The 13389-nt window shown below is 44.4% G+C and overlaps 1 protein-coding gene across 1 annotated transcript; it reads left to right on the top strand.

Moving 5' to 3' along the window:
• The first annotated feature begins 379 nt into the window (after positions 1-379).
• Positions 380-12186, top strand: LOC124018505 (potassium voltage-gated channel subfamily G member 4-like). Its single transcript, XM_046333835.1, has 7 exons — positions 380-949; positions 5367-5610; positions 7003-7335; positions 7829-7938; positions 8361-8499; positions 9339-9558; positions 10364-12186. Exons 2-7 carry the CDS (start codon positions 5422-5424, stop codon positions 11023-11025), a joined length of 1653 nt encoding a protein of 550 aa, XP_046189791.1. The 5' UTR covers positions 380-949; positions 5367-5421; the 3' UTR covers positions 11026-12186.
• The last annotated feature ends 1203 nt before the right edge of the window (positions 12187-13389 follow it).

Raw genomic sequence — 13389 nt, 5'->3', positions numbered from 1 at the left:
CGTGGCTGCCTGCATGTGTTTGTGCATGTGTGTGAAGTTCATCTGTTCAAGGCAGAAGTCTGCTGACATAAATGAAATGGAGGCTGGGGACCTCATCTTTCTCTGTCCTGCACTAATCCTCTCTGTGTTTGGAATTCTAATTCTGCAGCCTATAAAAACGTTAGATAAAAGGCTTTACAGTATGTGTCCAATGGTAAACAAGCGGCCATGCAGTACACTAAAGGGGAAAAATAGTTCACACACACACAGAGAGAGAGAGAGAGAGAGAGAGAGAGAGAGAGAGAGAGAGAGAGAGAGAGAGAGAGAGAGAGAGAGAGAGAGAGAGAGAGAGAGAGAGAGAGAGAGAGAGAGAGAGAGATAAAGAGTCATAGCAAGAAAGGGAGAGAGAGACACGAGAGGGAGATATTTTTTCGGAGGACAGAACCGTTAGATAATCGCTTTTATTCTCAAATCTGACAAAGCGCTTCCAGTTGCCGCCTGTCCCCAACCACCTGCTGGACCAATGTAGATGATGTGGAATTAATACGGATAGGAGAAAAACACTCCAGATTAGTTCCCGAAAGTGAACGCGCTGTGCCTACTCTGTAGGGACGGACCTGTGTTGCGGGGAGACGAGCAGTTCTGGGCACAGACGTCGATTCAAAGTATATTCCACGTGAAACAACGTCGATTCAACCAGTGTGTGCCCAGTGGGTTGTGTTTGGAACAAGACAAGAGCTCTCGGGGTAGCCTAAACATGGACAGACATCACTCCCATTTCGTTTCGTACTTTGTTTTCGCTCCCGGTCAGTTTTTGAACAGGCCTACCATGGTTCCGTGAAGTTGTCTGCGTGCAGCGGAGCGCACGTACGGCTGGTCAATTAGAAGGCTGTTGACGCGAAATAATTCGCCTATGATGGAAGTCAGTTCACCATAAAGTAAGAGAGGATAAAACGAGTTGTCAGCGACGGTAAGTAACGTTCTGTCTTTGTGAAGTAATTATTTTGCCACACATACATGCATTTAAAAAAAACAATTTGCAATGAGAGCCAAATTGAGGTTAAAAACATACAAAAACCAGTGTAATCATTTGTTTTCCCTATAAAGCTATTCACAAATTATTGTTATATATATATATATAGCCCTATAAATATATCTCTAATGGATTTATTTCTACGTCATCATATATATCCATATTCATATTATATTTCAGCCCCATGTATTGAAATTCATATTATTGTTTCAGCCTCAAATTTTATTCACACGTTTGTCAAATGGCTTGCTGGCTCCCTCAAGATGACAGACATCTATCACATTTATCAAATTGTAGCTTTCAAATGTAATCAGGCTAAAGTAGGTAGGCAATGGGTCCCAAATGGCAACCTGTTCTCTACACAGAGAACTGATGGTCCAAAGCAAACAGTACACTATGAAAGGTTCCATTCAGGGCAGGGACCATGGTGTAGTGCAGTAGTCACAATAGATTCATAATGATAGCTTTTCCAACTGGCAGGGATATTATTGGGCCAGGCAAATCAAATCAAATCAAATGTATTTATATAGCCCTTCGTACATCAGCTGATATCTCAAAGTGCTGTACAGAAACCCAGCCTAAAACCCCAAACAGCAAGCAATGCAGCTGTAGAAGCACGGTGGCTAGGAAAAACTCCCTAGAAAGGCCAAAACCTAGGAAGCAACCTGGAGAGGAACCAGGCTATGTGGGGTGGCCAGTCTTCTTCTGGCTGTGCCGGGTGGAGATTATAACAGAACATGGCCAAGATGTTCAAATGTTCATAAATGACCAGCATGGTCCAATAATAATAAGGCAGAACAGTTGAAACTGGAGCAGCAGCATGGCCAGGTGGACTGGGGACAGCAAGGAGTCATCATGTCAGGTAGTCCTGGGGCATGGTCCTAGGGCTCAGGTCCTCCGAGAGAGAGAAAGAAAGAAAGAGAGAAAGAGAGAATTAGAGAGAGCACAGGCCTGTGCAATAACTGTGAAATTGGATGTCTGAAGACTAACATTTACCAGATAATTGTGAATAAATGTAGAGTCTATCATCGGTTGGGGGCTAATGGATCAGATACATTGCCAGCAAAAAATATTGTAATCAGATTAAAGATACTTTTAAAAACTAAATTATTACTTCTTGGAATACTTTTAAATTCAGAAAGGATGTTAAAGCTAAATAAATTACATCATGACACCATTCTGTTTTCTCAATGACATTCAATTCAGCATTGAAAAAAAGACGGACATTTAAGTTTATCCTTTATTTAACCAGGCAAGTCAGTTAAGAACAAATGACCACCAATCAGAGGCCACTATGATGAAGTTTGTTCTACCTGAGCGAGTCTGACCACAAGTCATAAACCACTATGATGACACACCAAATGATCACCACCAATCAGAGACCACTATGATGACACACCAAATGATGACCACCAATCAGAGACCACTATGATGACACACCAAATGATGACCACCAATCAGAGACCACTATGATGACATACCAAATGATCACCACCAATCAGAGACCAATATGATGACATACCAAATGATCAACACCAATCAGAGACCACTATGATGACACACCAAATGATCACCACCAATCAGAGACCACTATGATGACCACCAATCAGAGACCACTATGATGAAGTTTGTTCTACCTGAGCGAGTCTGACAACAAGTCATAAAACACTATGATGACACAACAAATGATGACCACCAATCAGAGACCACTATGATGACACACCTAATGATGACTACCAATCAGAGACCACTCTGATGACACACCTAATGATGACCACCAATCAGAGACCACTATGATGACACACCAAATGATCACCACCAATCAGAGACCACTATGATGACCCACCAAATGATGACCACCAATCAGAGACCACTATGATGACACACGTAATGATGACCACCAATCAGAGACCACTATGATGACACACCAAATGATGACCACCAATCAGAGACCACTATGATGACCAGCCAAATGATGACCACCAATCAGAGACCACTATGATGACACACCAAATGATCACCACCAATCAGAGACCACTATGATGACACACCAAATGATGACCACCAATCAGAGACCACTATGATGACACACGTAATGATCACCACCAATCAGAGACCACTATGATGACACACGTAATGATGACCACCAATCAGAGACCACTATGATGACACATGTAATGATGACCACCAATCAGAGACCACTATGATGACACACGTAATGATGACCACCAATCAGAGACCACTATGATGACACATGTAATGATGACCACCAATCAGAGACCACTATGATGACACATGTAATGATGACCACCAATCAGAGACCACTATGATGACACATGTAATGATGACCACCAATCAGAGACCACTATGATGACACATGTAATGATGACCACCAATCAGAGACCACTATGATGACACATGTAATGATGACCACCAATCAGAGACCACTATGATGACACACGTAATGATGACCACCAATCAGAGACCACTATGATGACACACGTAATGATGACCACCAATCAGAGACCACTATGATGACACACCTAATGATGACCACCAATCAGAGACCACTATGATGACACACCAAATGATGACCACCAATCAGAGACCACTATGATGACACACGTAATGATGACCACCAATCAGAGACCACTATGATGACACACCAAATGATGACCACCAATCAGAGACCACTATCATGACACACCAAATGATGACCACCAATCAGAGACCACTATGATGACACACCAAATGATGACCACCAATCAGAGACCACTATGATGACACACGTAATGATCACCACCAATCAGAGACCACTATGATGACACACCTAATGATGACCACCAATCAGAGACCACTATGATGACACACCTAATGATGACCACTATGATGACCACCAATCAGAGACCACTATGATGACACACCAAATGACGACCACCAATCAGAGACCACTATGATGACACACGTAATGATGACCACCAATCAGAGACCACTATAATGACCCACCAAATGATGACCAGCAATCAGAGACCACTATGATGACACACCAAATGATCACCACCAATCAGAGACCACTATGATGACACATGTAATGATGACCACCAATCAGAGACCACTATGATGACACATGTAATGATGACCACCAATCAGAGACCACTATGATGACACATGTAATGATGACCACCAATCAGAGACCACTATGATGACACATGTAATGATGACCACCAATCAGAGACCACTATGATGACACACGTAATGATGACCACCAATCAGAGACCACTATGATGACACACGTAATGATGACCACCAATCAGAGACCACTATGATGACACACCTAATGATGACCACCAATCAGAGACCACTATGATGACACACCAAATGATGACCACCAATCAGAGACCACTATGATGACACACGTAATGATGACCACCAATCAGAGACCACTATGATGACACACCAAATGATGACCACCAATCAGAGACCACTATCATGACACACCAAATGATGACCACCAATCAGAGACCACTATGATGACACACCAAATGATGACCACCAGTCAGAGACCACTATGATGACACACGTAATGATCACCACCAATCAGAGACCACTATGATGACACACCTAATGATGACCACCAATCAGAGACCACTATGATGACACACCTAATGATGACCACTATGATGACCACCAATCAGAGACCACTATGATGACACACCAAATGACGACCACCAATCAGAGACCACTATGATGACACACGTAATGATGACCACCAATCAGAGACCACTATAATGACCCACCAAATGATGACCACCAATCAGAGACCACTATGATGATACACCAAATGATCACCACCAATCAGAGACCACTATGATGACACATGTAATGATGACCACCAATCAGAGACCGGATCATTTTTGTCTTCTTCTATCGACTCTTAAAGGGAACGTAATCCCAAACTAACTGAAAACAATCCAATTTTGTTACTGAGTTTTGGGTTAATCCCCAAAAATTACATTACTGACTACCTTTTTGGACAGATAGTAACTTCTACCAGATTACAGTAAAGTAACTTACCCAACCATGTCCTATATACATAGGGTTGCACAATTTCAGGAAATTTAACCAATATTCCCAGGTTTTCCAGAAATCCTAGTTGGAGGATTCCAGATGTCCTGCTTATTCTCTCCTGATACTGGGAGTCTTCCAAGCAAGATTTATGGAAAAGTTGGGCTTTTTTTTGTAAACGTTACCAGAATTTTGCAACATCTTAAAAGTGACAGGCTTTTTAGAGAGCTTGTACACGTCTTCAGGTGTCAAGTTATTCATCCAATAATCTTGGTTCCTGTCTTCCCAGGTCCCTCTTCCTGACCACCTGACCATACACACATACACACCGTCCCAATGCCACCATGCCCATCATCAGCAACGCTAACCATGACTTCACCAACCACTCGGTCAGCAGTGACAACAGCAGTCTGGACCGCTTCTTCACAGAGATCCCAGAGACAGAGACAGTCAAGGGAGTGTACTATCAGAGTGCCCAGCTGCTCCGCAACGACCCCAACGGGGCCTGGCCCTCTGTCGACCACACCCTGCAGGTACTACTACTACTACTACAGCTACTACTACTACTACAGCTACTACTACTACTACAGCTACTACTACTACTACTACTACTACTACTACTACTACTACTACTACTACTACTACTACTACTACTACTACTACAGCTACTACTACTACTACAGCTACTACTACTACTACTACAGCTACTACTACTACTACAGCTACTACTACTACTACTACTACAGCTACTACTACTACTACTACTAGCTACTACTACTACAGCTACTACAGCTACTACTAATACTACTACTACTACAGCTACTACTACTACTACTACTACAGCTACTACTAATACTAATACTACTACAGCTACTACTACTACTACTACTACTACTACTACTACAGCTACAGCTACTACTACTACTAAACTACTACTACTCAGCTATCTCAAAGTGCTACAGAAACCCAGCCTAAAACCCCAAACAGCAAACAATGCAGCTACTACTAATAATACTACTGCTACTACTACTACTACTACTGCTGCTGCTACTGCTACTACTACTACTACTGCTACTACTACTATTACTACTGCTACTACTACTATTACTACTGCTACTACTACTACTACTACTGCTACTACTACTACTACTACTACTACTACTACTACTACTGCTACTACTACTACTACTACTACTACTGCTACTACTACTACTACTGCTACTACTACTACTACTGCTACTACTAATATTCCTACTACTACTACTACTACTACTACTACTACTACTGCTGCTACTACAGCTACTACTACTACTAGTACTGCTACTACTATTCCTACTACTACTACTAGTACTGCTACTACTACTATTCCTACTACTACTATTCCTACTACTACTACTACTACTACTGCTACTACTACTATTCCTACTACTACTACTATTCCTACTACTATTCCTACTACTACTACTACTACTGCTACTACTACTATTCCTACTACTACTACTATTCCTACTACTACTACTATTGCTACTACTACTACTACTACTGCTACTACTACTATTCCTACTACTACTACTACTACTACTACTACTACTACTACTACTACCACTACTGTCACTGCTACTACTACTACTGCTACAACTACTAATACTACTGATGCTACTACTACTACTACTACTACTACTACTACTACTACTACTACTACTACTACTAATAATAATAATATAGTAATAATATAATAATAATACTATAATAATAACAATATAATAATATATTGCATTTCGAAGATGCCTTTATCCAAAGCAACTCAGTCATTTTTGACATATTGAAACAAGAATGTAATAACATGTATTCAATAGTTATGAAGCTCATATTGACAAACTTAATAAATAAAACTGGATATATTCTCGGTGTTTTCTGTTACCCAGGCCTTGATCAACGTGGGGGGTAACCGCTACACGTTCCCCTGGACCACCCTGGAGCAGTTCCCTCTCACCCGGCTTGGGCAGCTTCGTCTCTGCTTCAGCCCCGAGGACATCGCCAGGCTCTGTGACGACTACGACGAGACCCAGAGGGAGTACTTTTTCGACCGGAACCCCACAGCGTTCCGGGTCATCTTGAACTTCCTGGCGGCCGGGAAGCTCCGCCTCCTGCGGGAGCTGTGCGCGGTGTCATTGCACGATGAGCTGGACTACTGGGGGGTCGACCCCGCCCACATGGAACGCTGCTGTCGCCGGCGCATGTTGACACGTGTCGAGGAGGTACAGTGTTTCTGTCAAGTGTTTGTTTATCTATTTACAGTTTATTTCACATTTATCTGATCTTTCTTTCAAGGGGAACCTGGTCTAGAAGACGGCTCCATTTATTGGGACATTTATGTGATGTTGACTTTATAACTAAGGATTGATTGTGATCTTGATTGGGATTTTGACTGTGATTTCGATTGTGATTTCGATTGTGATCTTGACTGTGATTTAGATTGTGATCTTAACTGCGATTTTGATTGTGATCTTGATTTTGATTGTGATCTTGACTGCGATTTCGATTGTGATCTTGACTGCGATCTTGATTGCGATTTCGATTGTGATCTTAACTGTGATCTTGATTGTGATCTTAACTGTGATCTTGATTGCGATTTTGAATGTGATCGTGGCTGCGATTTCGGCTGTGATCTTGATTGTGATCTTGACTGTGCTCTTGATTGTGATCTTGACTGTGATCTTGACTGTGATCTTGACTGTAATTTTGATTGAGGTGGCGGAGCGTGAGCGTAAGGAGGAGGAGTGGAGACAGAGGAGGATGAAGCTACAGAGGCTTCCCCTGTTGGCTGAGACGGAGACGGGTTACCGCAGGCTGATGAGCAGGTAGAAACAGTAGGGTTAAACACTGATCTTGGATCAGCTTCTCCTCCTCCAATCCTAACCTTAACCATTACTGGTGAAAAACTGACCCAAGATCAGCATCTTCACCCAGCACCCAAGTACATGTATAACAGTGGTCACATGCTCAAAGACTGACCAGGGACACAGAGGGCTTTCTTTCTCTTGTTGTTTGTTGAGGAGACAAACTGAGAAGCCGTAACACAGTTACCTATCAGTCGATGCACTTAGCACTGATCTCGCGAGCATGATCCCAATAGCTGTGTCCTTCCTTCAGAGAACAGTATTTATATTCATAAATTTACGTTATGTCCTCGTGAATTTGTAAGACAACAGGATCTGTAAACAAGATCTCCAACAAAAAAGGGTTACAAAAAAAGAAAGATTTTTCTAACTCTCTTCCACAGGTTGAGAGAGGTAGTGGAGAACCCCCACTCTGGCTTGGCAGGGAAGATGTTCGCCTGCTTCTCTGTGATCATGGTAGCTGTGACAGTCATCAGCCTCTGTATCAGCACCATGCCTGATCTACGCCAAGAGGAGAGCAAGGTGAGGGGAAACAGAACCACTGAGCTAAAAACCTAGGGGTTAGCTTGGGGGAGCTAATTACAAGGCTTCGGGGAGCAAGGAACCTACTCAAATATGCAATGTCCTTCTTTCAACCTTTTAGATTGAAAAAGGTGCATTGCTCCCCATCAATAGTTAAACCAAGCTTTGTTGGGGGGGAAAAGGGTGCATTGCTCCCCATCAATAGTTAAACCAAGCTTTGTTGGGGGGAAAGGGGGGAAGCTTTGTTGCATTGCTCCCCATCAATAGTTAAACCAAGCTTTGTTGGGGGGGAAAAGGTGCATTGCTCCCCATCAATAGTTAAACCAAGCTTTGTTGGGGGGGAAAAGGGTGCATTGCTCCCCATCAATAGTTAAACCAAGCTTTGTTGGGGGGGTACAATTCTAGGCAACTGTAGTGTGTTTCAGTCTCCAGGTCTTTCCCCCATATCTAAATGCTATCACAACCACTCTTATCTAGATTATTTATTTATTTATTTCAATCTCTCTCGCTCTCTCCCTCTCTCTCCCTCTCTCTCTTTCTATATATCTCTCTCGCTCTCTATATCTCTCTCTCTCACTCTCTATCTCTCTCCCTCTCTCTCTCTCTCTCTCTCTCTCTCTCTCTCTCTCTCTCTCTCTCTCTCTCTCTCTCTCTCTCTCTCTCTATATCTCTCTCGCTCTCTATCTCTCTCTCGCTCTCTATATATCTCTCTCTCTCTCTCTCTCTTTCCCTCTCTCTCCCCCCCTTCCCTCTCTGACCTCCTCCCTCTCTGCCCTCCCCCTCCTGCCCTCCCCCTCTCTGCCCTCCCCCTCTCTGCCCTCCCCCCTCTCCGTCTCCAGGGCGAGTGTTCCCAGAAGTGTCGTCACATGTTTGTTGTGGAGACGGTGTGCGTCGCCTGGTTCTCCTTGGAGTTCATGCTGCGGTTCCTCCATGCTCGATCCAAACTAGAATTTGCCCGCGGGCCTCTGAACATCATTGATGCTGTGGCCATCCTACCCTACTACATTTCTCTGGTGGTGGTGGAAAACAACACTCTGGAGGATGGCAGTGCAGGAGCAGGTGGAACAAACATAGTCATTATCATATGCTACACTAGCTAGCTAGGCTAGTGTAGCACAACAGTGTTATAATGGGGTTGGCTATAGCTAGCTAGGTTAGTGTAACACAACAGTGTTATAATGGGGTTAGCTATAGCTAGCTAGGTTAGTGTAACACACCAGTGTTATAATGGGGTTAGCTATAGCTAGCTGGGTTAGTGTAGCACAACAGTGTTATAATGGGGTTAGCTATAGCTAGCTAGGCTAGTGTAGCACAACAGTGTTATAATGGGGTTAGCTATAGCTAGCTAGGTTAGTGTGGCACAACAGTGTTATAATGGGGTTGGCTATAGCTAGCTAGGCTAGTGTAACACAACAGTGTTATAATGGGGTTAGCTATAGCTAGCTGGGTTAGTGTGGCACAACAGTGTTATAATGGGGTTAGCTATAGCTAGCTAGGCTAGTGTAACACAACAGTGTTATAATGGGGTTGGCTATAGCTAGCTAGGCTAGTGTAACACAACAGTGTTATAATGGGGTTAGCTATAGCTAGCTAGGCTAGTGTAACACAACAGTGTTATAATGGGGTTAGCTATAGCTAGCTAGGTTAGTGTGGCACAACAGTGTTATAATGGGGTTAGGTATAGCTAGCTAGGTTAGTGTGGCACAGCAGTGTTATAATGGGGTTAGGTATAGCTAGCTAGGTTAGTGTAGCACAACAGTGTTATAATGGGGTTAGCTATAGCTAGCTAGGTGTCAACCTGTTTCTGGATATTAACAACCTACCATATACAGCAACATTGTGTACTTTCACCTCTGTTCCCCAGGTAGGGGGTACCTGGACAAGCTGGGTCTGGCCCTGCGGTTGATGCGTGCGTTGCGTATCCTGTACGTGATGCGGCTGGCGCGCCACTCCCTGGGCCTCCAGACCCTGGGCCTGACCATGCAACGCAGCACCCAAGAATTCAGCCTCCTCCTGCTCTTCATCACCGTCGGCATGGCCCTCTTCTCTCCCATGGTGCACCTGGCTGAGAGCGAGCTGGCGCCCAACGCCGCCACCGCGCCCCAGCACAGCTTCAGCAGCATCCCAGCTTCCTATTGGTGGGCCATCATCTCCATGACGACCGTGGGCTACGGAGACATGGTGCCGAGGAGCATCCCGGGTCAGGTGGTAGCGCTGAGCAGCATCCTGAGTGGAATTCTCATCATGGCGTTTCCTGCTACTTCCATCTTCCACATGTTCTCCAGGAGCTACCAGGAGCTGAAGCTGGAGCACGAGAGGCTGTGGAAGGAGGAGACGGGGGCCGCTCTGGCCGCTGACAACCTGGAGAACAGGAGGGAAAGGGAGGTGGAGAGGGAGGCGGAAGTAGAGATGAAGGCGGAAGCTGTCGCGGAAACGGACAGCTACTGGCCCAGACGCCTAGACTTTGTGGAGTCTCTGTGCCAGTCCCCAGGCTATGCTCCCGGCTTGGGGGGGAAAGAGGGATGATGGGAGGGATGACAGAGGGGCAGCAGGCTATACTCCCGGGTGGGGGGAACAGAGGGATGATGGGAGGGATGACAGAGGAACAGCAGGCTATACTCCCGGCTGCAGCATTCTGATCTGAAGAAGGATACCAGACCTACCAGTCCTACATTGTAAAAAGTGGGATGACACTGTTGTTCGTCTGAATTGCCTTTTCTGATTGGTATAATAGAACATTAGGCTTTGGTTCGTTCAACTTGTTCTATGCTATTTTTCTGAAATCAAATAACACATTTGAGAGATCAGTTTTCTTCTTTTTTCGATCTTGTCTCATCGCTGCAACTCCCCAACGGGCTCGGGAGAGGCGAAGGTGCTTCCTCCGAAACATGACCCGTCAAACTACGATTCTTAACACCCCCCCGCTTAACCCAGAATCCAGCCGCACCAATGTGTCAGAGGAAACACCGTTCAACAGATGTCCAGGGTCAGCCTGCAGGCACCCGGCCCACCACAAGGAGTCGCTAGAGCACGATGAGCCAAGTAAAGCCCCGCCGGCCAAACCCTCCCCTAACCCGGACGACACTGGGCCAAACTCACCCCTAACCCGGACGACGCTGGGCCAATTGTGCACTGTCCTATGGCCACGACCGGTTGCGACACAGCCCGGTCAGCCTCTAGCACTGCGATGCAGTGCCTAAGACCACTGCGCCACTTGACCCGTGATTTTTTTAATTGAATGAAATCGATATTCGCATTAAATAATGGTGGGTGCAATGTAGCGATGGCAGTCTATCAGAAGAGATCAGAATGTAGCCGTGGCCTAATGGGGGGCATGGTTTTCAGTTTGTTAATTTTGGCCACCCGTGAGAGTGAATGTCATTCTAGGTAATGTGTTCTGTTTTATATGTTCACTGCCGTCACTGAAGCTGAAATGATATCTACATAAGTACTGTGATACTAAAGAGCCTGGAAAAGTTCCCGTTGACAAGATGGTCACCATTTGGTTACGATATTGTAACCAGTAAATGTGAAAGATCTATATAAAGAATGTGTTTGGAGTCATTATTTCATGTAATGGAACCAACTTGTTGTTGTAAATGATGAAATGTTGTAAATTACGCGAGCTCAATATATTTTTTAAAGATTAGCCATTGAGGACTACAATAAACACATCTTCGCCCGTCATTCAAGAAAGACAAACACCCTCAAAATGTGTACCTCACATTTCCATATCATATACAGTTGTCAACTATGTTAGATGTACAGTTACCAGATGACATGGCGTTATACCCTGGGTTGTCCTGAACAGAATGAGTCTGTTTGTTGTATAGTTGTATTGTATACACATCTGAATCCATTCTATGCCACCAAAATTACCATCTGCTTCTCTGAATAATATGTATTTTTTTGTGAATTTTTACCCTTTTTTTCTCCCCAATTTCATGGTATCCAATTGTTGTAGTAGCTACTATCTTGTCTCATCGCTACAACTCCCGTACGGCTCGGGAGAGACGAAGGTTGAATGTCATGCGTCCTCCGATACACAACCCAACCAGCCGCGCTGCTTCTTAACACAGCGCACATCCAACCCGGAAGCCAGCCGCACCAATGTGTCGGAGGAAACACCGTGCACCTGGCAACCTTGCACTGCACCCGGCCCGCCACAGGAGTTGCTGGTGCACGATGAGACAAGGACATCCCTACCGACCAAGCCCTCCCTAACCCAGACGACGCTAGGCCAATTGTGCATCGCCCCACGGACCTCCCGGTCGCAGCCGGTTACGACAGAGCCTGGGCACGTACCCAGAGACTCTGATGGCACAGCTGGCGCTGCAGTACAGCGCCCTTAACCACTGCGCCACCCGGGAGGCCTATGTCTTTTTATTGAACATTTATTTAACTAGGCAAAGTCAGTTAGGAACAAATTATTATTTTCAATGATGGCCTAGGAACAGGGGATAACTGCCTTGTTCAGCAACCTTTCGGTTACTGGCCCAACGCTCTAACCACTAGGCTACCTACCGCCCCACTGAAAGCCTAACACTGTAATATCGTATTTTATCATTTAGCTAGTCATGTTGGCAATAGAACAAGCTTTGAAATTATGCCCACCTGACCCAGATTCCAAATATAATGATCCGTTTTGTGATTGTGTAAACAACAACAGTAATTGTGTAAACAACAACAGTAATTGTGTAAACAACAACAGTAATTGTGTAAACAACAATAGTAATTGCGTAAACAACAACAGTAATTGCGTAAACAACAACAGTAATTGCGTAAACAACAACAGTAATTGCGTAAACAACAATAGTAATTGCGTAAACAACAACAGTAATTGTGTAAACAACAACAGTAATTGTGTAAACAACAATAGTAATTGCGTAA

Source organism: Oncorhynchus gorbuscha, unplaced genomic scaffold (assembly GCF_021184085.1).
Source record: "Oncorhynchus gorbuscha isolate QuinsamMale2020 ecotype Even-year unplaced genomic scaffold, OgorEven_v1.0 Un_scaffold_536, whole genome shotgun sequence".
In the NCBI taxonomy this organism is placed as follows: Eukaryota; Metazoa; Chordata; class Actinopteri; order Salmoniformes; family Salmonidae; genus Oncorhynchus; species Oncorhynchus gorbuscha.
Note: the sequence above shows the minus strand (reverse complement) of the source record. Positions and strands in the feature narration are given on the sequence as shown.